At 47.6% G+C, this 24171-nt stretch overlaps 1 protein-coding gene across 1 annotated transcript in view; it reads right to left on the minus strand.

Annotated features, from left to right (window-relative positions):
- The window catches only part of FLT1 (fms related receptor tyrosine kinase 1), a 112982-nt gene extending 97925 nt beyond the window's left edge, over positions 1-15057 (minus strand). The window contains exon 1 of the mRNA XM_059825882.1: positions 15000-15057. Within this exon, the coding sequence (XP_059681865.1) occupies positions 15000-15057 (58 nt within the window). The remainder of the gene's footprint in view (positions 1-14999) is intronic.
- Between the last annotated feature and the right edge of the window lie 9114 nt (positions 15058-24171).

The raw sequence follows: 24171 nt of genomic DNA on the forward strand, positions 1-24171 counted from the left end.
CTGAAGGTCACAGCACTGTTACCTACGGTCCCTCACTGCAGGATTCCTACCAGTGAAGTGGTGTCAAAAGGTAACTGGACAGCTCTACAATAAATTTTGAGAACAAGATCAAGGCACCCTCCAGGTCAGGTTTGCTGCTTATTGAGAAAGCAAGCATGCCAACATGGCCCCAGTCATGGCCAGACCATTCTGATATGGGTGAAACCCTGGCTGTCAGTATAACATGATGTGTCTTAGGACACTTGAAAACACCCAGTCAGGTTTCTCACAGGCCACGTGAAGCAATTTTTAGCAAGTCCATGAAAGAGCCCCCTGGTCAAAAGACTAGAGGAACACCGGACCTTGCCTCTCATCAAGCCAGAAAGTGCTGGAAAGGCATAATGTTCTGTCTTTGCCCCATAATAGGCTATGGCTTAAAGCTTTCAGGGCAAGCAGACAGAAATGCATGCCTTAGAGAAGAAACAGTCCTTGATCCATCCCATTGCCCTCGCACCAACAGCAAAGTGTTCCAGAAGCTAGGAACATAACAAGAAAATATTTTGAAACAGTTAAAGTTGAAAACCAGTTTAAGTCTAAATCTGGACCTGAGTGCAATTTGTGAAGATTTTGGTGTTGTGGGAGAGGAGCAGAGAGTATCCCAGATCACTTTACTCCAAGAGAAAGTATTCCTTTGTCACCATACGAGAGAAGCAGCATCACGTAAACAAGGGTAATGTGGATTTTCCACTAGAACACAGTCAAGTACAGTTTCAATTTAGCTGTTTTAAGCCCTTCTAAAAAGTCCCTGCCACAGCCAAAGATGAACAGCTGTATGCACCAAACATAGTAGAAATACGTGAACCTTATTTGGCTGCTATGGATCACCCACTGGAAAGGTATCCCTCTTTCATTGACTATAGAAGGAACTTTAGGACATCATCAACTCCTGGTGAGACCGGCAACTAAATTTCAACTGTATAAACCCTGCAAAGTCAATAGCGGCTCCAAATTCAGCAGCTTTCACCCAGCAGCAGATGTAGCCTCAGATTAGAGGCCGAATGGCAAAACTTTGTTCTGAGATGTGGACTTGAACTCCCTCAGTCTGAGAAACACCTAGAAGCCAAGTATCCACTTTTGGAGAAAGATGCTGAAAGTACAAGGATTTTGTACAAAAGGTAAAGAGGCACTGCTCTCATCTGCTGTTTTTGGGTTGGTGTTTTTTGAGGAGCCAGCTGTGCTCCATTTGTCAGTATTTCCTACTGATTCCCTATAACGTCAGTGGAGACAAGAGACCTAAACCACCTTGTGGGACTACCTAGCACAATCCATGAAAGGAACGAAATAGCTGATTAGGTCTGCAAAACAGTTTGCTAGAGGTCTTCAGAGACCTGTTTCTCTTCCTTAGTAATATAGGAAATGTACACTGTAGGGGTTAACTAACTTTTAACTAACCTTTGGCATCTAAGTTAGTTACATTTATCTGCATTTTTCTTTTTAGCCCTGTATATTTTATTTAAGCTGTGGCTCCAGTAGTTTTCCTGTGTATACTACCATCCATCCCTATACAAAAGAAGATATAAAGGGTACACTTAAACATAGACATAAACTAAATTATCTCACTTGAACAGGCTTCAAGCAAGGGCATAACAAGTTTTCAGAAAAAAGAGGTCCTCTGAACTGCACCGCAAATATTACCAGAAATTTGAATGATGATACTGTACAAACAGACAGACTTCCTCTGTGATTTGTCTAGACAACCACACTTCTAACTAGAAATGAATATATTCTGCCAGCCATTAAGAAGGGAGAAAAAAGATGCAGCAAATCTTTGAAGAAGCAATTTGTTACGTGATATCTTGCAAACATACATTTTTCTCACCTACCATTTAAGGATCTCAACTCTGAAATGCTGGGTCTGCCAAATAGCGCACTGTGCTTTTATGGGATAGTCTCCCATAGATGCTTACGGTCTATGAGTCTACTCATTTGCAGTTCTGAAATAATGTCCCTGAAGCTAAACACAGAGAAACTGAGATAAGATGTGACAAGAGCTCAGGCAGCTTCTGTAAAGAGCAACACAGGCACTTTGGTTGAAAGAGTTTGTCAATGTCCTCCAAATAAACAATCTGACAGTTTCATGAAACCACCGTGTTCCTGCATTTCATTCGTATTCCTCTTGTCATCCCAGAATTGGAGGCTCAGATGCACTCCCAAGAAGGCAGCGTTTATATCTAGCTTTATGAATCTTGTTCCTTACTTCAGGGGGGAACCTGGCCTCAAGCTTCCATGAACTGCTCCTTATTTCGGCCTCTAGAAAAGCTGATAGTACACAATGGTGTTTACAAACAGTTCAATATGTATGAAAGAAACATCACTAATGGCCTGCCAGAGGAACCCATTGGGATCAAAGCCCAGCTGCTAGAGTTGCAACACTCAACCCAGTTGCTAGAGAGCAACATGTAGGTTGCTTCCAGTGTAAAACTGGTGGAAAGGTGGAAAAAATCCATGTGAGTGACAGGCACTGAGAGCAAGGCAGAAGAGCAAGTCTCCAGTGCCCAGTCACGACTGTGGTGCTGAGTGCTTGGCTTTGCTCAGTACCAGCACCGGCACCATACTCTGCCCAGGAGCAAAGCCAGCCATAGAGCACCATGCCCGTGCCTGACCCATGGCAGGACCAGAAGACCAGCCCTGGGAATGTGGGCTGCTGTTGTTTTCAAAGGCTGCCAAAGGTGAAAGAGAAGAAAACATTATAAATGTTACAAGCTTTTCTCTTGGTAACTCTATGGTGATATAAGCAAAGACATCCTCATGAAAATCTCAAGATCTAACTTAAATCAAGCGTATAAAACAAGACAGCCTGGAAACCTGTATGTCAGAAGATCTGCCTCAGAGTTATTAAAATCAAATGAAAAAAAACCAACAACAGATCTTTTCACCCCATCCTGCAGGCAAAAAAGAAACCCAATTATACTGGATACATATTCGAGCTTTTGACCTTTTACACATGCTACATATATCTAAAAGACACCACAGTATTTGTAAATATCATGGGTGGGATCTTAAGGAGTGCTTAGTGTTTGTCTAACTTTGCTCCCATTGATATAAGCCAGAGTTTCATCATTGATTTCAAGTACACTTTAGACACTTAACTAAGTAGTTAACTAAGTAGTTAATCATATTAATATTCAAGACCTAACATCAATGTATTTGGGATGACATACCTGATTTGTTATATATTCATTCAGCTAGTTTTTCACTCACAAAAAGCTGAAGTAAAAGATCCTATTTCTAGCCAATATTGTTGCTTTTGCAAGTATGTGAGACAATGCTTTTACCAGCAAGATGCTAAGTCTTGAAGAAAAATAGCTTTATTTGACATCCTATCTATTCATGGGTCATTAACTTCCTTACATTTTTAAATGCTTCAAAACTGATGCAGAGTACAAACGCAATAGAGTTTGACATGTTTACCAGAAAAGAAAAAGGAAGGAGAATAGCAGGGAAATTCCTACTGTCAATATTTAGAAGCGGATTATGCCTTCTATGTACCTTCTCTGGGCATTTTACTTGACACTGTCTTTTCTGAAGGGTCATGGCTCAACAGGACACGTTCACTTATCATTGTGCCTGTCACTAAGCGACCATCAGCAGCCTACCCTCACACTGACCTACATTGGGGGGTGCAACTTCTTTTCATGTGACAACAAGAGAACTAATTAATCCTGATAACTGAGGAATCTCCTCCCATAGGGAAAGGGGTTATTTTTTTGGCATATTCTATTTGTTTCGGAAGGCTTATTAGATACATGTGAAAGTCAGTCAATAGGGACGCTTAATTAATGAGCAAACATTGATTCAGATTGCAAAAGTTAGCCATTCTGTCTAAAATAACAGAAGGACAATTTTTTTTTTAAGGAGGCAGAGGGTATAATCTGTAATTTGCAAAGGAACAAAAGAATAAACTTTCTTCAATTATTTTCTGCCTTGCAAAAAAGGCAATGCTCTTCCTGAATGAAGTAAACATAAATTAGAATTACCTGTTATCCAAAAACACTGCTTACAAGCAATTAAAAAAAAAGATTAAATAAATGAACATGTATAAATTTTTCCAATACGTTGTGTGAGTTCAGTTCTACAGACATCTGAGTAACCATGCCCACATGATCAGCCTTCCACTTATTTTAGCTAAACCTCAATTTCTCTTCAAAGGATAGATGGGCTGAACTCAAAATTGGGACCATGTTCTGAATTATTATTTACATTCTGATTTTTCCAGCTTCTATTTTTAAATTTCCTTTTGTGCACTTTGAATTTCTGCTACCTTTGACTAAAAAAAGCAAACCCAGAAGCTAGCTCTACGGCTTAGTTAAAAAACCCCATATGATATTAGAAGGTATTAGAAATTTCCTTGAAGTTAACAGGTTTGGTAGCCTTTACTTTTAACAACTTTTTCATAATTTGAGGCTGAGTGACTGTCTTCCAACCACTCCAGTTATCCTGAACATGTTGACTAATCTTTTTTCACCTGCACAATGAGAGGTTATGGAGAACAATTGGTTTATCTTTGCAACTTCAGTGTATACAAAGAAACTGACCTTCTGGGTTTAAAGTGCCATCTGTGGGCAATAAAGTTATCCATCATGAAGTAATTGTTTCAGTTATTGTTGGATTTGCACATGTTTTAAGGCTTGTTAAACATAACCGACCCTTTGTGGTTTTTACCATCATATATAATTTCCTCCTGATTCAAACACATTCAGCAAAAATGTATTTTGTAGAGGGCACTCCTGAACTGGAAAGAGAGTGCACGTGATTTCTTAACAGGGTCTTCACCTCCCTGTGCTCCTTAAAACATGGGTCATTCAGTTCAAATGCAGCCCAGGACTTCACTCTTGCTTGAGAGCGCTTCCTTATGAGTCATCCTATTGAAGGGAATGGGAATACCCACACGTGTGCAACTAATAAGCAATTGCAGAATCCAGCCAAAATGCTTAGAAGCATGGTAGCACCTAGTGGGTTGACCTTCAGTATGTCTCCAGTGAAAATGAGCTGACCCTGACCTTCAGCAGCACCTTAACCAGAACATGGCCACCTGCTAACCTCATATTTGAGTGGCGATTGGAAAAAAATTTGATTTTTTTTCCTGCCTGAAGGGCAAAAGTCTGGCCTCATCCTGCCACAGGGCTAGAGGGAGAAGGAATCACTCTGGGTAATGAAGCTTTCTACTTCTGTGACTGCTGGTGGCTTGGATGAACTGCTACTGGAAGAAGCTACTCTTCCCCCTCTATGGCTCATCTATGTTGCTTGGGTTCCTAGTGCTTAGGCACAGGCAAAGCAGGCGGCGCAGTCTGGTTCCTGCACCCAGAGGTAAAAGCACTATCTATCTCTATTGCCTGTACTTAGAAACAGCCTCCAGGAAAGACCTACAGTGCCAAACCATGGGCCACCCTGAGGTTCAAAGCAGTATCTCCAGGTCCTTCAGATGCCATCTAGGTCTCCATCCGAAAGGAAACCTCACAGTCCTTCATACACCTAACTTCATACCACTTCTCTGAAGCAAATCCAAACATCCCACCTGAAGTCTGCAGAAGAGAAACTAAGACAGCTTATCTGTGAGGTAGCAAGGAGGTATGCCTATGTCCCAAGCTGACATTGACAATTGTCCAGATGAGCAAGCTCATGATCTGAAGCAGCAAAATGTAACCGCTATTTCTGTCAAAGCAGAACTTTGCAGGGCAACTAGGGCCATGGGGACATGCAAGGGTTAACAGACATAGGTTCTTGGACTCTAAGGAGTTTTTCCCTGTTTCCTGTTTGCTCTTGCTTAATGAGAGGCACCATGTCTGCTGGTAGGTAGCTGGCAAACAGAAACACACTCAGGGCAGAAGATGCGGTTCAAGCTGTCTCACTCCTCAGCAGATCTATCACTCACACATGCCTCTGTTGTGAATGAAATGTGGTCTCGTTTGCTTTCAAGGTCAAGAAAATTGTTGGAGGCTATTTACTTACAAAGTACACATTTATGTATAAAAATCATCAATTCATTGATTTGTCTCTTCCAGGTCCAGAAGGGACATTCTGATTACCCAGTCTGATGTTCTGCAACACATGCCCAGTGATTTCTGGATCAAATGTTTAAATATGATTAATCTCAACTATAATTTATGAATTTAAAGTACCATTAGGACACAACAGTCAGCCCAGAAAATGGATAGGTTAATGGAAGAGAAAGCTGGGCTGCTGTGTGATACAGCATCGTAATAGAGTCTGAACAGCGTAAGGTTTATCACAATAGATTAGAAGAGTCCTGGGCAGACTAAAATGCCTTGACCCTGACTCCATGCCCTGGAATTAAAAATCAGTCAGCAGGGCAAATGGATACACTACCTCCCAAGAAAGGTCTTCACAGGCACAGAAGGACGTGTATGTCCATTATTTGAGCAAGCGTGCCCTCTCAGTTCTGGATCTCAGAGCAAGTGACAAAAGTTTTTTTATTATCTGTACGCTTTTGCTGTCCCTAGATGTGTATACACAGTGATACCGGCTTAGATGTTATAGAGGCAAAGCAAACCACCCGGTAGCTAAAAATAGAGCAAGTACAATTCTGATAGCACTTCATTAACGCTTCCGAGCAGTACACATTATCATGCCAATATGGTCAATAGCTGTAAGTGTAAACAAATATTTATTTCCCCAATAATTGCCAAATATTTAGCCAGTATTTGCCCTAGCTAAGTGAGGTTGTGCTTGCAGAAGCCTGTGGTAAAACCATTCTATTAAAGAGCAGGGTGTTTTGTTCATTTAAAAATTCAGATCTAGAAATTTAACAAGCTGAAATCACAGCTGGTTATTTGAAATAAATCTGGCTCCAGATACCACCAATTGAAAGCATTACCATTTCACATCATACCCAAGCAGCTGGAAAGCTGCGAAGGCAGCCAAGGCCACGCAGTTCAGTGCGCTGTGCCCAAGCAATACCTGCTTGAAGGCACTAGCTTCAACAGTTTGTCAGAATGCTGTCTCCTGTCTGCCCTAAAGTCACCAGGTGATTTTGAGCGTGGGAACAGGCACTTTACATAATGCCATTTAAAAATAAATTTCAAAATTTAACATTCAGAGAACCTGGGAAAAAAAAAATATCTTAGTTTCCTCTTTTATCCATCCAATTTTAATACGTCTAGAAACTTAGCATCTGACGTGAGCACCTTTGCCAACATCTAGCCTAGTGAAGGTGCTCATTTCATTAGCTATATAAGGAGAAAGCAATTACAGAGCAGAATTAAAATCAGCCATAATCACAAACTTTTTATTCCCCATTGAGCATATGGAATTGAAAATGGCAATCCAAACGTACAGTCTAACACTTCCATTATGAACCCTCATGGGATCATCACTTTGGTAAACCACACCAAGGGGGCAAAATGCACAAATATATGGTGTGCATTGAGAAAAGTAAGAGCAATATCACAGTTGTGTCCACCTTAGTCTGGTCTTCTCTCCAACAGAGTGAACGCCCAGCTTAAAAAAAACAGGTCTGCTGAGGCTGGTCTCAGTAAGGAGTGGTTAAAGCAGAGCTAGGCTGTAGTGATACTTTCACAGCCACATTTGGCATAGGTCCGTGTGGCTCACACATATACCCCTCCATCCTGCCATGCCTGTTCTGGCCCCTTCGGGGACACCCTACTCAGGCCATTGCAGATAAGAGGCAGCTGTGACTCCATCATCTGCCCATCCAAAAGTGATGCTGTGTGATCAGCCACTGGGATTCACCCAGGAGTATGGTTTCATGCCTCCACACAAGATTAAGCCTGTACTGCTTACAGGACTGTAGGTAGCCCTACCCATATTACGTCTGTGAGTCATCAGATCTACTCTGTCACTTACTGACACATGTCAGCAACCACTGTGCCTCTGCTCTAATTTCACTGTGACAGATCCCAGCACATCATCATCAGTTTGCTATTTTTTGAGAAAAGTTTATCCCATTAGCTAGCGTAGTAGGAAAGTATTGATGTGGTATGAAAGACAAAGCATGGACATTGAAAGCAGACTCAAAAATAATTTAAAATTCCTATATAGACTAGGGGGGGTAAATTTTCTTGACCAAATTAAATTTATTTCTCAACTTGATGCTTAAGTTTTATTATAGATTCCCTGGCAGGACAAATTAAGCAATATAATAGGATTGAATTGGAAGACTATTTCTTATAGATGTCTAAGCAGACAAACTGCCTACATGCCAGTAACCTGCCAGCTCAGCCAGCAGCACAGGCCTGCCAAATCCATTTGGGGCTGTAGTATTCATTAAGCTGTGCATACAGAAATAAATTAGGAACTAAATAAAAGAAAACATAAAGCAAAGTTGCAGGATTTCCACTTTGCTGAAGGCTGCCGGTTATTATTTCCGATGCTCCATCATCACAGCTGAACTGTCCTGTAACACTCCAAGAAAAAAAGACAAAGTCGGGAACTGACTTTCCATCCACCCTACTTTAACCTATAAAACAGAGCTATAGGCAAAAGCCCTGGGTTCAAAACAAGGGAAAATAACTAATGCAACACAGCAGTTTAAACTAGAGAGGTGAGAACCAGAACAGTCTGCACTGAGGACTCCTTTGCAATGGCTCAGGAGGCTGAACCCATTCTGCAGTTAAATGACAGCTAAACCACAAAGTCTACGGTAGGTGCACATGCAGAAACCTTCTGGCAAGCTTGCCTATGGCTCAATTTACATTGGGAAATTATAATCATTAATACTTATAAAATAGATTAGGACGAACATTAATTATAGCACTGGATGAAACAAAGAAAGGTAGGTTTTCACCCCCAACACTACCAGCACAACGAAAGAAGAAAATTCTCTGCATTATACAATACAATGCAATTTAATCCCACTGTGTTATATCCATTTGCCATAAACACAGACAACACCTAAATTTTGGCAGACACTAATTTTCGTTTCCTTGACCCTCAATCCCATGGTTTCTTAGTAAATAATAGTGGATTTTAGATCATACTACAAAAAAATTTCCTCTCTGGAGAATTTTATCAGATAACTGCTTCCTGCAAGGTTCCTTGAACCTCCCCTGAAGATCAGACATGACACAGAGCTAAATAGAGCCCTTGTCTGATCCAGGATGGCAACTCTCACGCTTCTGTTAACATTAGTCCATGGTGATCCTGATGAGACGTTTTTCCATAGAGGAACGACAATGGGAACAAAAGGGGTGAATTCCTTCTCTCCGTGGCAGGGAAGAATCCCACAGGAAGGACGCTTAAGCAAACTATGTGAAATTGTGCAATTCCTCTCATGAAACGCCCTCACACTCATCCCTCGCCGCTCCCCACGCACTAAGCAGGGGGTCCTGTTCCCAGAGCACAGGCTTCCCGAGGGAACTTCTGAGGAGCAGAGACATCTGCTCAGGGGTCCCCGGCTCTGTGAGGGCCACCGTGCCCTGCCTGTTCCGCCCCCACTTCTGGGCACGGTGCGGAAATAATGTCACCACATCGCCACAGCATCTTCAACCCACTGAAGTCCTAGAAACAACTTCCTTCTAACCACTTCCCCAACCTTCAGCTGCTCTAATGGCAAAGAGCACCTTGTTTCAAGGCCATAGCTCCAAAAGAGGGAATACGACTTAAAAGGGATTGCGTTTAGAATGCTTCATGCCACGTATCAGTGAACGTTGGAAGAGCAGCCAACCTCTAGAAAAGTCATGCAAACAGAAATCAGTGTCAACTGCATCACGCTGGATTGTGCTTTGTCTAAATATGTTGCAGGGGTGACTTAACATTGTGGCTACGGACAAATCGATTTTGGTAATGCAAATCAACTGGGAATTGATGAAAAAACAGCAGAGATAGTAAAATCAGGTCATCGTGAATGTGAACCTTTTGCTTCTCCATTAACACTAGCCAAACAAAAGTCTGGGAAAGAAGATGAATAAATCAGTTAAATGTTTCACAAGCATCTATAATGGTCTTCAATAATACAGTTGCGTCACGAGCAAAATCATCCTCCTCTTCATCTTTAGGCTGGCACATTTCCACCCACTGTGCCACAAAAAAAACCTCAAATACCAAACATGACTTAATACAGAAGAAACAGTCATCCACACTCCCAGACCAAGTTTCTCCATACATCTCAATGGCTCAAGACTTAAGTTTCAGACAAAAGTACCTCTGAAATGTATAGTTTCAAATCTCTTCCCACACACCCTTGTGTTTCTCAATCTGTTATTGCTTTGCTTAGTTCCAGTATTAATTCATTCTGCCAGTCACAAAAGGCATCATACTGTCCCATGCTTGGCTTTGTATTTTCACTTTTCAAATTGCTGCTTGCAACATATCTTCTTCTTTTAGCCACCAGGATTTATGCAGTGCTGACCTCCAATCATGGGGGAATGAAACTGAACTTCTGTATCTTGATAGGAGAAAACTGTGTGGGCACCTTCCTGACAATCACTGGACCAATTTTAGGATAAGTGGTTCCCACATGGTGGATTAGGAAGTCAGGCCATTCCCAGCTGCGAATGCTTGGGAAAGGTTGTTTCTCAGTTGCAGGAATATGTGTAGTAAGGATGCATCACAAGGGCAGAGAGAGAAGAGCCTGGTGCTGTCCATGGGTGGAATTCATGCTCAAATATACACAGAAATGTTTCCCCACATTCTTACAAATACTGATAGAGGAAAAAAAGAGACTGCTGGAGAGGAAGTGAGATCTAAAGATAAAGCATATCTGTGGAGGGAGCAGTTTGCTTGTTGAAGGTCTCACACCAATAGGAGAGACTTGCCTCCAAGAGCAGAGGTGACTGTGGTTGGGCATCCTACGCTCCATGGCAAAAGCTACACTTGCAGCAGTCTCGCTTTCCATTCCCTCTGGGGCTGCAGCAGGAAGTCCCAGCCCCTAACTTTGGGGGAATCAAAGGAACAATTATGCTGATAAAGCCCCAGCACAGCCCCACTGGACACAGACTTCTGAAATGCCGAACCTTAACCCTCATCTGCTGAGCTCCTTCCTTTCCCAATCTCAGTCGGACATGAAAACTAGCAAGTTGATAAACACTGTGCTTGAAGTTTCCAAACCACATTAAAGTGTAAGGACTCAGCAACTGTCCTGAAAATCTGGACAATTTCCTTTTGTCCTATACACCCACACAGTGTGAAGGGCTACTGGTTTCAGTCTTTGAAGCATCTAACAAAAAATAGGCTCAGCTTGTTTGTTATTGTTCACATGTGGAAAAAAAAAAACCAAGACCACCAAAAAAATCCTCAGATCTCCACAATGGCAAATTTTTAGGGTTTAAAATGTATCGGGTGCTTCTGGATATGAAGGTCTTTGCTAGGCCACAGGCCAAGTCCTGATTTCCTCCAGCATAAACTGTAAATCTAGAAGATGCTAGCCTAGCCCAAAGGCATTGCTCCAGATTTACACCAGCTATAAGAGAATGAAATCTAGCTTTGTGTAGAGCATATGAGCAAAACACCTGTCTGGTAAAACAACAGTAAGTGATGTAAGCGATTTTCTTTAGCAATAACAGAAAGTTTGATACTTAAACCCCATTATACATTTTTTAAAAACCTGTGGTATACAGCAGGGTCTAACTCTTCTGCCTTACATGAATGTAGTCCGGAATTTTTAAGGGAGACCAGTTTCCATGAAAATCCAGAAGAAATGGGAAACACAGTTTTTCTGGACTCCATTAAGATCTCCAGCCCTAATCCCAAATTAGACCACTGTAGCTGTGTGTCTGTGCAGCTGTTTCAGCTGAGTACTCAAATCAAATTGAAACCTTAACATATGAACTTCCATCTGAATAGCACTTTCGGAGAAGTCAGGTTAGTTATTGCAAGAAATTAACCTCAGCACTGATTAGATTTGACCTGGAACTTCTTCCCTCATTTTTTCCAGCTGACTATGAAATAAAAATGTCCATCATTCGCTGGGGGTTTTGATGATCTAGTTCCAACTGGAATAACTGAGATTCGTATAGCACTGTTCACAGATAAGGTTGTAATAGAGTCTATTTGCCTTCTAGCTGCTAATTGTGAAGTATTGCTTCTGTGTGGAAAGCTGGAAATACAGCCAAACTATCAGCTTACATTTCTGGAAACTTTTCAGTGTTTAAACCCAGTCCTTCACATTCCCAAATGCTACTGATTAAAATTATTGTCATACGAAGTCTAGGACTGGGAGATTGAAATTAATACGGCAACAACATTTTCATGTTGAGCATGTACAGTCTTTAGAATAAATGTATGCAATACAATTTGTGGAATAAATATATACAAGCTATAAAGGAAACATGCAAGTACTATGCAAAACACAAACAAAAGTATTATTCTTTCCCATGATAGCCAAAATATGCATGTGCAGAGAAATACAAGAGAGCTGAAGTGCCCAACGGTCACATGTCAAAGAAACATAATTTCCTTAATCTCATTTTTCAAATGGGGACTCTCACAGCTTGTAGCTTGCATGTTGCTTTGGGGAAATTTAAATTATTAAATAGACATACATAAGTGAAAAGACCTTCTGTCGCTTCCTTATGAAGCTCTCTCTAGTAACACCTGAACTACTGACTATTTCTGTGAATCTCCTCAAGTACCTATCAGTAAATAGAAGCTCAGCAGATGCCCACAGAGACTAAATTACAAGAGTGGACCGTACAGCGGTGATGAATTGAGTTTCGGCAAGAACACTTGAAACGGGAAGTGCTGGACAGCCTGAGTAAGAGTTTTAGGTAAATCGGCAGTGAAGGAGGGTGAAATAGGAAGAAAAGCATAGAGAGATGCATGGTACAAAACATCCCACCACTTCACCAATAACTTTGAAAATCTCTGTGCAAATGCAAGTATGGAGAGTTTTTTACCACTGACCCAGGAGAAGCATGATCAACCTATCTGGGATGTCCAAATGAAGCTATACAAGGATGGCTTTCTTTCAAAAAAAAGAAAATGGAACAAAATCAAAGAGTTTGAAAAAAGTCTAAATTCTGATTAGGAGCACAATCTCTTGTACATTTAAGGGGGGGATATGAATTTCCAGCAAAACAGTTGTAAAGGCACTCAGCCAAACTACAGAGAAGCATCTTTCCGGTGCCTATCGCACCTGAGCCGACCCTGGGATGTACATCCCCAGCACCAGGTTTTCCTCCAAACAAGCCAAGTTTTTCCCATTGGAATTGGTCTAAGGTGCACGTGTCCCTGACAGTCGCTGGAACAGGAAGGTGAACCAGGGTCTCTTACAGCCCCTGGCCCACAGAGTCCACCTTCGCCCTGGGCAGTGGGTTTGCCATGATTTGCACAATGGAAAACCTTTCCGACGGGAAAGAGGAAGCCAGTCGCCTAGCATAGCTGGTCACTGCAGGAGCCCATGTGGGAGCAGGACGCCAGAGTTCAAGCTCAAGCTGTGAAGGAAACCTGGCAAGGATTTGAACCCACATTTCCTGTATCCAGGGTGGGTGTCCCATGCCTATGCCTATTTCACCCTGGGCATAAGAACCTCCTTGGCAGAGACAAATAATGTGGGGAAATTAGCACTTTCCTGGGGAAAAGAAAGGAAAAAAAAAAAAAAAGAATACCTATATATCTATATCGAAGTTGATGAATCAGCACTTCCCGAGCAGGAAAACGTCTCATCGGAGCGGCCCCACCAGCTCTCGTCCCGGGCTGCCTCGGGACGCGGCTGCCGCCGGCCGGCAGCACGAGCAGCGCCCGCGGAGCGCCGCGCCGGGGCCGCTCCCGCGGGGACGCCGGGCACCGCGCCGCGCCGGGGCCGCTCCCGCGGACTCAGCTGCGCGGAGCAGACAGAGCCCCTGGCCACTTGCGCGGGGGACCGTGGCGGGTCGGGCGGCCGCACCGCTAACCGCAGAAACGCCGCGCTGCCCGGCCACGAGCCTCGACGCCCGTCCCGGGGGGAGCTCGGGTTTTTCCTTCTCCACCCGGGATTTGCTCTCGCTCTCAGCCGGCCGCCAGGCCCGGCGATGCTGAGCGCCGTCCCCACGGAACCTGCCCGCGGCCGCGCAGCGCGCACGCCCGCGTCCCGGGGCGCACCTGGGAGCCCCGTGCGGGACACGGGGAGCCCGAGCGCGGAAGGGCTGAGAGTCCGCCGATCCGCCGCGCGGGGCAGCCCCACAGGTCGGCAGCGCTGCGGTGCGATGAGCCCACGCGGGACGGGCTCGTGCCCGGCCCCCACGCACCCCTGCTCCCAGGTGACCCGCAACGCGACGCTGGGACGCACTCCTCACCACGGCGCTCCGGCCCAGCAGGGCCGGCTGCTCTCTCAAAGTAAAGTAAAACTCGATTAAGAAAAGCAAATCTGCACTGACCCATCCCGGCACACGCAGCATTGCGGGATGCAGGCGCCGGGGAGCAGCTCCATCCCACTCTCCGGAGAGACCCACGCCGGGTACCCGCGCGGCCACCCCCTGCAGGCAGCCCCGACCGATGCTCCGCCGTCCTGCCCGGGCGGGAGGCAGCAGGATCTGGATTTTTGCGAAGGAAACGAGCACCGTCTCCGCTTCACGGGCAGAACTTGGAAACAAAGCGGGGAGGAAAGAAGCCTGCCCTGCAGCCAGGACATGCTTTCTTTCCGTGATGCACCCGTTCGGACATCTCCCGGAATGCCTGTCCCCCGCGCCCGGGAAAGACTCGCTTCCCCGCCGGCACCGCCGCCTTGCCCGCAGGAGGGGCGGCACCGCGGCTCCGCACCGCCGGCACCCCCGGGGCGCTGCTCCCGGGACGCTCCCGGGACGCGCCGCCGGGGATCCGGAGGCTAACGACCGCTCGGCATGCGGCGTTTCGCGACTCTCTGAAAAGCGGGGACGGCTTTCCGCGGCCCTGCCGAGGGGAGAGGGGCGGAGGGGAGGCAGGTGGCACCAGCCGACAAGCGGGGTGCGGCGGGGCCGGGCAGGAGCACGGCAGGCGCCGCCGAGGAGGCACATCGCTGGGGGCACGCCGCGGAGAGCCCGGCGCAGAGCGGAGGCCGGATGGGACAGCGGGTCCCGGCGGACCCTTACCTGCGAGCAGGAGGGCGGCTCCCAGCAGCACGGTCCGTGAGAGCAGCTGGCGGGGCATGGTCCTGCCCGCGGGAGCGCAGGGCTCTTCCCCTGCCGACGGCAGCGAGGCAGAGGCAGAGGCAGAGGCGCCGGCTGGGCTCTGACGGGCTCTCCTCGGTCCCGGGCTCCTCCCGCGGCGGCGGAGATAACGGCGCAGCGCGGCGCGGGATCCGCATCCAGCAGCCCCCGAGCCCTCCCCGCCCGCCCCGGCCCGCGGAAAGGGAGTGTCCGCCTTGCCAGCTTCACCTCCCGCGGACATCAATTACCAGCCAGCCCCAGCCTCGCTGATTTATAACTTCTCCACCCCTCACCGCGCACCCCTCCGCCCCCCCGGCCCACATCCTCCGCCGGGAGCACGCCCTCCCCGGGACGCGTCCCCCGCCCGCCCGCCCGCCCGCCCGCCGGCGGGCACGGGGTTGCTCCCCCGCGGGTCTCCCGGCCTCGGCCGCCCCCGGCCCCCGGGGAGACCGGCCGTGCCCTCCCGCCGGAGCCCGGCGCTGGGGAGTTTCCAGCCGCCGGGGCCACGACGCTGCCGGGGCGGGGAGCGGGGCTCGCCGCCCGCACGCCGCCGGGCTCCTCCGGGGAAGGCGCGCACCGGAGTTGCGAGTCCTGGACCAAACGCTGGGCGCTGGGGGTCCCCCTCCGGCAGAGCCCCCCTCCTGCTCCGCAAGAAGCAGCGCCGCGTCCCGTCGCCGGCTCCGGGGCCGGGGGCCAGCTCACGCCGGCGCCGCACAGCCTGTCCCCGGTTGCCGGGCGCGATGCTCGGAGCGCCCCAAAGTGCTGCCCCAAAGCGCCCCGTGCACCTTCTCCCCGCCTTGGGGAGGGGGAGCGGTGGGGCAGCCTGCCCTGTGCGGGGCCTGACCCGGCCCAGCACGGGTCCCCTGCCAGCAGCACTGAGCGCTCAGAGCTGGGAAGCCAGGACGGGACAGCACTGGCTAAGGATGCTCCAGGAGCCTGCCCTACCAGCGCTGCTGCTGGCCTTCACCGACCCTGTGACATCCAGGACTATCCTAGAAATATGTTTCTCCTCTCTATACACTTACCTCATGTTTTCCATACATGTTTTATTTTGTGAAAGACCAGAAGAGAGCCCGTGACAGCAAAACTCAGTCCCCATGTTTCTGCTTTCCCCTTGTGTAGCCAGAGAAAGGCTATTGGGTGAGTCATGTCTTTGGTTTGACCCAGTATGGCCCTTCCTATACTTTTATGCTATGAAATAACTTGCAAGACTGCCTGCATGGGGCAGGTAAATGTGATCACCCCCATTTTGCAGAGAAGGAAATGGAGGCACATAGAGAGGTTAGGCGGCTAGTCCAAGGTCATAGGAAGCTGGTGACAAGAGCCAGAAATAGAACTCAGATCTCCTGTGTCCCACCAGACCATCCTGTGCAAGAAACAAGATGAGAAGTTGGTGTTGTTTTTAACTTGAGAACTGTTTAACTTTCAAGTTTAAAATCTGTGAGAATATTTCCTGCATGCTTCTGTCCGACTCCTATTCGTAAGTGACACCCTAAGCTAAGAATTTAAGCCTGCATTTTCCAGTCTTCCTGCCCCCAGCTGAGACCTTGAAAATAAAATAGTTATGGCTACCTTCCCCCTCATCTGCTTACACCATGGGGAGAAGAACCCAGAGGTTTCTTTCCTGAAGAGGATGACTCATAAGAAATCACCTCCTCCACTGGAGAGGACAGCAGCTGGGAAAACAGTCAGCCAGTGAGGACAGACCAACCAGAACTAGGACACTGGGCATCCTGACAGCTCAGACCCCCTAGGAGCAAGGGCTCCCTGTGGAAGGAGCTAAGGGAACTGTATGTCCCTGCCTTTGACCTACCCAGTGCTGAGTACATGCTGAGTCTGAGATGATGCAGGCCCCATCACAAGCTCAGCAGCCATGCCACACCAGTTCCTCCCCACCCTCTTCACACCTCCTACATCACAGCTGCATTCAGTCATGGCCCTCCAAAGACCACAGCACTTTGGCAAGACATACCTCCCCCTTTTCCAACGGATGTCATCAGCTCCTGATCCACCCAAGGAGCTGAGGACCGGGAAGGGCAAACCTGAAGATCTGCTCCTAACCCCTTATCACTCTTCATATGCTAAAGCCAGGGAAAGAAGAGATGTGGAGCCTGCATGATGACTGAAAAGACCCCAATAGTGAAATACGGGGAAGAAAGAGGCAGCAGACATTCCCATAAAGCAGAATGATGGTACAGTGGGAAGCCTGTGTCTGGAACTGAATGAAAGGCTGAAGCATCTGGACAGATGGACAGTGCATGTGTCAAGGGGAGGGCTGCATGGTATCTATTTCATCTTATTTTTTGTGTACTACCAGGTAACTGGCAACACCTAATAAGGTGAGAACTTATTTTGAAGAGTGGTTTAGGTGCTACGGCCAAACAAACACTAAGGAGCTGGTCATAGACCTGTCCCAGGCAAATGTCCATCCTGCAGGCAATATGACCTCTTCATACCAGAATCTTAGGCCTTAGTTCGATGCTAAGTAGTGGGTGGCATATGTGAAGACAATTTTTATCCTTGGAATAAAGGATATGTAACTGTTGTTATGGTCCCTTCAGCTCTGCAATGTGGGAAATTTCCTTTTTCTAGCATTTGTTAGAAAGACTGTTACTAAATACTAGAAAGGAAATCAGCCCGATTTAGCAGCTGAGAGTAGGCCCTCTTTGAAACGTATCAGGCAAACATCCTTGCTGCAAGGGTGATCATCTGCTCAATCTCCAGCACTACAGAAGCTGCAAAAGCGAGAGGAGAAACAGCCTCCACAGTAGACAACATCAGCTTTTAGTGTTCACTTGCAGCCCAGCAGTACCTTGTATTGTTGAATTTTACCCTGCTCTGAAGGAAGATGGCTTCTACCAAGGCTTTTGTTTGAACAACCCATACATCTGACACTAAGATCATAAAGTTGTCAGGCAGCAAAAGCACCAACTCTCCAATACGCATCCCTTACCCCTCCCTGACCAACAAGACTCATTGGAACAACATAGAAAATGAGCAATAGGAAATTCGATCGAAAAGATGAGTAATCAGGGCATTCAGCTCCTGGGTCCACCTTGAGCAGCAGACTACCATGCTGCAAAGAAACACAGACACCACCCTGAGCACATAGGACATTTCATAGCTGAATACTTGACCAGAGCATTGCCTCTTGTCTGCTCTCTGCCAGTCTTTATGACTCTTGAATGTCTGGCTTCAAGATTTAGGTGGGGTGGAGACTCCTCTCAACCCGGATATGACTTAGTCAAGTCACTGCGACACATCCTGAGCTTGTGGATTCTACTCCCTATTGGAATTAGGACACTTGGAACATCCTGAGTTAAGGCTTTAGCCAAGTCTCCTGAGAGGAATCGCTTGGATGGTTCCCATGGACCTGGCAAAGATAAAGAGCCTGGAAAATCCCACTCACACCAGCAGCTGATACCCTTCCAACCTGACCTGACTCTTTCCAGTCATGGAAGCAATTTTTTATTTGCACCAGTGCTCAAAATAGCTCCGTATGGAACTGATTCCAATGTTCAGAGCATTACACAAAAGGCTACCACCAGCACCTGTACAGCAGGTGCCTCCCCATATAAAAAGACTGCATGGACCAGAGTAACAGCTGAGGGACCTCATGATATCTGTTGATCCCTCTACTCACAGCAGAGAGGTAGACACCTCACAGGAACAGACTAGACTGCCTTTGAGATGGTCCCAAGCTCCAGCTGTTGGAAGAGAAGGAAAGATGTCAAAGCGGAGCAGATTGGATCTCCCTCTGCAGGTCTTCTGCGGAATCTGCATCTGCCAACTGTCTTCCTTTAAGAGGACTGGGTCCTCCCAGGACTGAAAATTTAAGCAAAGCAAAATTTCAGCTGATCATCCAAAAACATTACAATTTTTTCAGAGCCAGTGGGAAAGGGTACAACCCTCCCTGTCCACCAGTGAGAGCCTCCTCCACCCCCATAGTCCCTTGTCCCTTGTCAGTTGCACTGGCACAACCATTTCTGGGGCTCACATCTATTTCTGGGGCTCAGTTTAAAACAAGTTGGTGAAATAAGTCAGGATGTAACTTGCCTGCTTTCTATGGACATCCACTTACAACCTGGGTCATTTCACTGATACAGCTTACAGCACACTCGCACAACAGGAGACCCAGTGAACTGTGCCAACTGGAAGAATATTGGAGCTTTTTACACTGATCTAGCTACTGGGGCAAGATCCTAGGTGAGATGGACTGGGTCTACTCTACTCAAGGCCTTCCTCTGACTCTCTTTTCCTCTGTCTTTTCAATGAGGTGTTTTCACTCACCATTATTTTGATGTCCTCTGGTCCCATCTCCCTACAGCAGGAACAGAGTTTAAGAAACACGTTATCAAGTAAATCCCATTTACCATCATCGTTATAACTTTAGCTGCTGCTGTTATTTGGATTTGCCCACTACACTGAAAGTAGCATGTAAACCAAAGTAGAGTTCCTTAGGTTTCTCCAGGAATGTGAGAAGAAAAAGCTGTACTATGGTGTTTACTGGGACAGCTACTTATACCTGCCCACCAGGCACATGCATAGGTAAGTGTATGCAGAGACATAAACTACAGCTGTGGTTCTGCTTTCCCTCAGCAAGGCTGAACTTTACCTTACGTTATATAGACTCTTGGCTCTGTAACCGGTCAGTATGAGTGTCAATGACAGCCAAAAGCTGCAGCAAAGAATTAGTCCTTGCAGGACAACCTCACAGCACTGCTGCCCATCCTTCACTGAAGGGTACAACTGCTCAGAGCAGTGATTGTGTCATCTCTTCATCCAAATTTCCCACCTGCATCAAAGCTAGGTCCACTTTTGAGGGCAGGCGAAGCAGGCAGCTGTCTAACCATAGCAAGAAAGTAGAAGCAATGGGAGCACGTAATTTGCTGCTGCTCATTTTTTATTATAAATAGTAAACTAGCATGAGCAATTAATCAGATTACTTGGTATTTTATTGGGAGGTTAGGAAGCTAATGAGTAAGAGCTCCTGCAATACTCAGGCCCAGAGAGTACCCCCCTTCCAGGAGTTTCAGAGGCTGAGTTGAGGAGCTTAGCTGGTGGAGTACAAGGTCACCACCCTCGCTGGCAGTAGCTGTTGTGGAGAGAGCTAGAGGCAAGGGTCTGCCCCTCCTGTCCCTTGGGAGCTGCTTTTAAACTGCGGCTGTACCGCTGGTTCCTGCTTATGCTACACCATGGTTCCCCGCAGCTATATCTGCACCTGGTCTCGTACCACCACTGTGGACTTGCTGGGGGATCACCAGGCAGTGTCTGACCCTGACCACTGTCTCTGAACCTGATCCTGACCCAGACCTGCTGTTCTGCATTCCGGCTCCTTGCTTGTGTGGCGACCGCTCCCACATGACTTTTTACTGCGCTTGGCTCACTCAGGAATCAGACGGCCCTCGCTGGTCCCTGGCACATCCAACATGATTTTGGCTCTGCCCACATGTCTTCCTCCTGTCAGGACCATACGGCAGAATGCCAGTGATTTCATCCCCTTTACTAAAAGCACACTATTACAGTACACTTTTTCTTTCAAAATACTACACAATTGATTTTATGTGTGCATTCAGCAATATTTCACTGAACAGGGAAAAAAAAGAGTGGAACAAGAATTTCTTGTCCCTGAAAAACACAAATACAATAGAAGAATGCTAGTAAGCATTTCCACTATATGCCGGACCCCACTCGCACGCATGCACACCTGCATCAATATGGGAATGACCTACTTTTGGCATAGCTGGGTTAGTGTGGTGGTGACCTAGCACTTTCAGCTTCATCTCCCAAGCATCTGAAATCCAGTGCCCTGCCATCACTTCTTCCCTTTATCCGGGAGGTTATATATATATGCCTTTCCTGGAGCCATCAGTACATGAATGTACCAGGATAAGTGTTTAGGAAGAGGCAAGACCACATGAAAGGATCAATTGCATGTCCTCCCTGTGGAATCAGGCCAAGGTCACTGCTTTTCAGTGGGAAAGACAACCAGAAGGTCAGCAAAAGAACCACAAAACCAAAGCAAAACATGTCAAAAAGGGAAAACTACCCAAGAAAATATTGGGCCATGAAAAGAAAACCAGCCTTACAATGAAGAGCTCTTTTCCTCTTACCGCCCCAAATACCAGCCCTTAGAGGCTTAGTGTTTCCCTCACCATAATACAAACCAGGCCTCCACGCCGGGAGCCCGCGCAGCTGCTGCTCGCAGAGAAGCTGGTGACTCAGTGATGTGCAGGAATGCCTATGTCCTGATTATTTTGGAACAAATCAGATACAAAATGTGAACAAAAGCAAACAGTTATCTGACCACAGAAACGATGTTCACAGGAACGTCTTGGGAGCCGTACTGGGAAATGTGGGATACGTACAGCACTGTCAAGGTCCTGCAGCACTGGAGTAATGCATGTGGTTACACCACGTGTGTCCCAAATAGTAGAGTTGGTGTACTCCCCGCCCCACGTTCTGGTTCACTTACATGACTGCAAGCAGGGCAATTTCAGGAGAGAGGATTCAGGGTGCAAGTTTGGACCTCTGGGCCCGGGGAGGTCCAACTGGGCTCAATCAGTAGCAATGCAAGTCTACCAGGCAGGTGGAAAGAAAGAGGGCCCACTGCAATGTTTGCCCAGAACCACGTCGGAGCTCTCTCCAGTTCCATCTCCAAGTACCAAGGATGATGTTTTACAGAGGAAGACTAAGGAGAGCTGCACCGATCCAGGGGGAGTGAAAGAGCTTCCCCTGAAACGCACTAGAATCGTCATTTCTTGCATTCTCCAGCCATGATTGAGATTTTCAAGACAACAGTTTTAAGATAGCTCTTTTCCACACACATTTCCTTGAAAATAAGTAAAAAAGTAAAGCATAAAAAAAATGTTAAAAAAAAAACAGTAAAAAAATTAAACTGGCTGACAGGAATTCTTAAAAGATAGTTTCACTTCCAGTCCCAAGAGATACTGGCGGTTATACCTTAGTGATGCAACAGTGTCGCTTCCATGCTATGAAATGAGTATCTTTGCTTCTTTTGGTGCAGGAAAACCATAACTGGCAGATCAGCACAACGTGGGGGCAGAAAAAGGTTGCCTGCTGACTCAGCAAGCCTCAGAGCTGCCCATCCTGCACTTTGAAACCCTGTCTGGGAATGCTCTCTTGTCACTAGGTCCAGCAGACAGGATCCAGCACAGGTCTAGGAGGGAGAATGATCTGTGCATAAACTAATCTCACAAGTACCGGGAGCTGCTGATACAGTTTATGTGTGTCCTTACCTTGCAAAGCTACTGACTCATCTCCTGAAGCTGAGGTTTAGGGTGTTGTTGGCAAAAGGGGAAAGACAAGAAGAGCAGAGCAGGAGATTTTGGTGACAGGACTTCTCTTGAGATCCTCAGAGTTTGCACTGACTTCTCCTCAGTCCTAGTAATGGGCAGACAGAGGGAAGATGGAGAAGCCAGGACTGGGCTGCAGTTGCTGAATCCAAACCCACGTTTGCCCGAACACCACAAGGCAATGAAGAACATAACATCATTTGAAGAACAATTGTGGAATGTGTATTATACTTTATACACACACAGTCTTTGTTGAGGTAAAACTTGCCCCAAAGGTCTATGTCTATACAGGACTAACTATGTCTTTTTTAACCCTGTAATACAAGGGGCTGAGCATCTCCTGGGGACACCTGGATTAGAAATACATTTTAATGTTTTATTAACAAGCGTGTGGCCTTTCTAGGACAAGCATTGTGCAAGGGCTAACGTCATTAGAAGAAACTGGTTAAAAGTTATTTCATGGAGTCGGACTTTACAGGTAGCATGAGCTGTCAAAAGGCAGAGCTCTCAGTTTTGGGGTTTTTTTAACTCTCCCAAGTAGAACCAGACCTTTTCTCTTTTTTTGCCCCCAAAGGAGGGGGTAAGCAGGCTGCATTCCCATCCAAAGAACCAGGAGACGCTGTGACGCCCCGTGCCACCTCGAGCCCACAGCAGACGGAGGGAGAGCGGGACAAACCCACGGCAGGAACTCGGGGGCGCAGCAGAAACGCCGCTCCCCCCCGGCAGTGAGGGAGCCCCCGCGGCCCCCTGAGCCCCCCTGAGCCCGAGGCTGCACCGGGCGGGAGAGGCGGCAGGCGGGGGGCGGGCGGGACCGCGCGGGGAGACCCCGTCCGCCTCGCCCCGCGGCGGGCGGAGCGGGGCGGAGCGGGGCGCGCTCCTTCCGCGGCGGCGGCCCTGCCCGCGGGCAGCGGAGCCGCTCTCGGGTCTTCCCCTGCGCCGGGGAGGATGCGGAGAGGAGGCTGCTGCCGCTTCCCTTCCCGAGAGCCAGCGAGCCGAATTTCCCGGGGTGTATACGGTCAGCAATAAAAAGAGAAACGCACGATCCAACTTAATTTTCCACCCCCGAAAGGAAATGCTGCTTCCTGTATTATGCAAGGCTGGTGCCAACAACACTGACACAGGAGTCTATTGTCCTTTTCACAAAGCCGTGGTGGGGAAGGACGCCTGAGAAAATAGTCCTTTTGCAGCAGCAAGGAGCTTTTGATCTTTGGGAAGGAAAAAAAAAAAAAAAAGAAAAAAAAAGAGAGAAAAGCGGGTGTGCGCTGGGGGCTGGGAGGGATGCAGCGGGCGGAGCGGGGAGCGCGGCGCAGACGGCCCCCGCCGGTACCGGGGTGCCCCTCGCCGTGCTTCCAGCCCCGCTCAGGCGGCCAGGATGCGCCGAAGTGCCTGCAAATGTCTTTCCTTTTCCATAAAAAGCGATCACACGGCTTCAGCCCCGCTTCCGATGTGTGCAAGCCGGAACAAAGACACCAGGGATTAAGAGCCTCTTCCTGCCTTCCCCCCCACTCCACCCCTCACCCCCCGGTTTAATGCAGATGACTTACAAAGTCTCGGTCACCGGGAAGGAGCTAATGTCTCCCCCGTCGGTGCCGGGGATGCCCCAGCTCCCCCGCCGCCGGCCCGGGTCTCGGGGACACGGCTGCACGGCGGTTCCCATCGTCCCAGGTGGGAGCCGAGCGGTGCCGGCGCCTCCCGTTACCGGCGCCCGGCCGGCCGGCAGCTCGGCACAAGCGCGGGGCTGCCACCCCGCACGGCTCCAGGGGACCTGGATCCCCTCCGCCGGGCGGGCGGGCTGCCCG

This window comes from Gavia stellata, chromosome 1 (genome assembly GCF_030936135.1).
Source record: "Gavia stellata isolate bGavSte3 chromosome 1, bGavSte3.hap2, whole genome shotgun sequence".
NCBI lineage: Eukaryota > Metazoa > Chordata > Aves > Gaviiformes > Gaviidae > Gavia > Gavia stellata.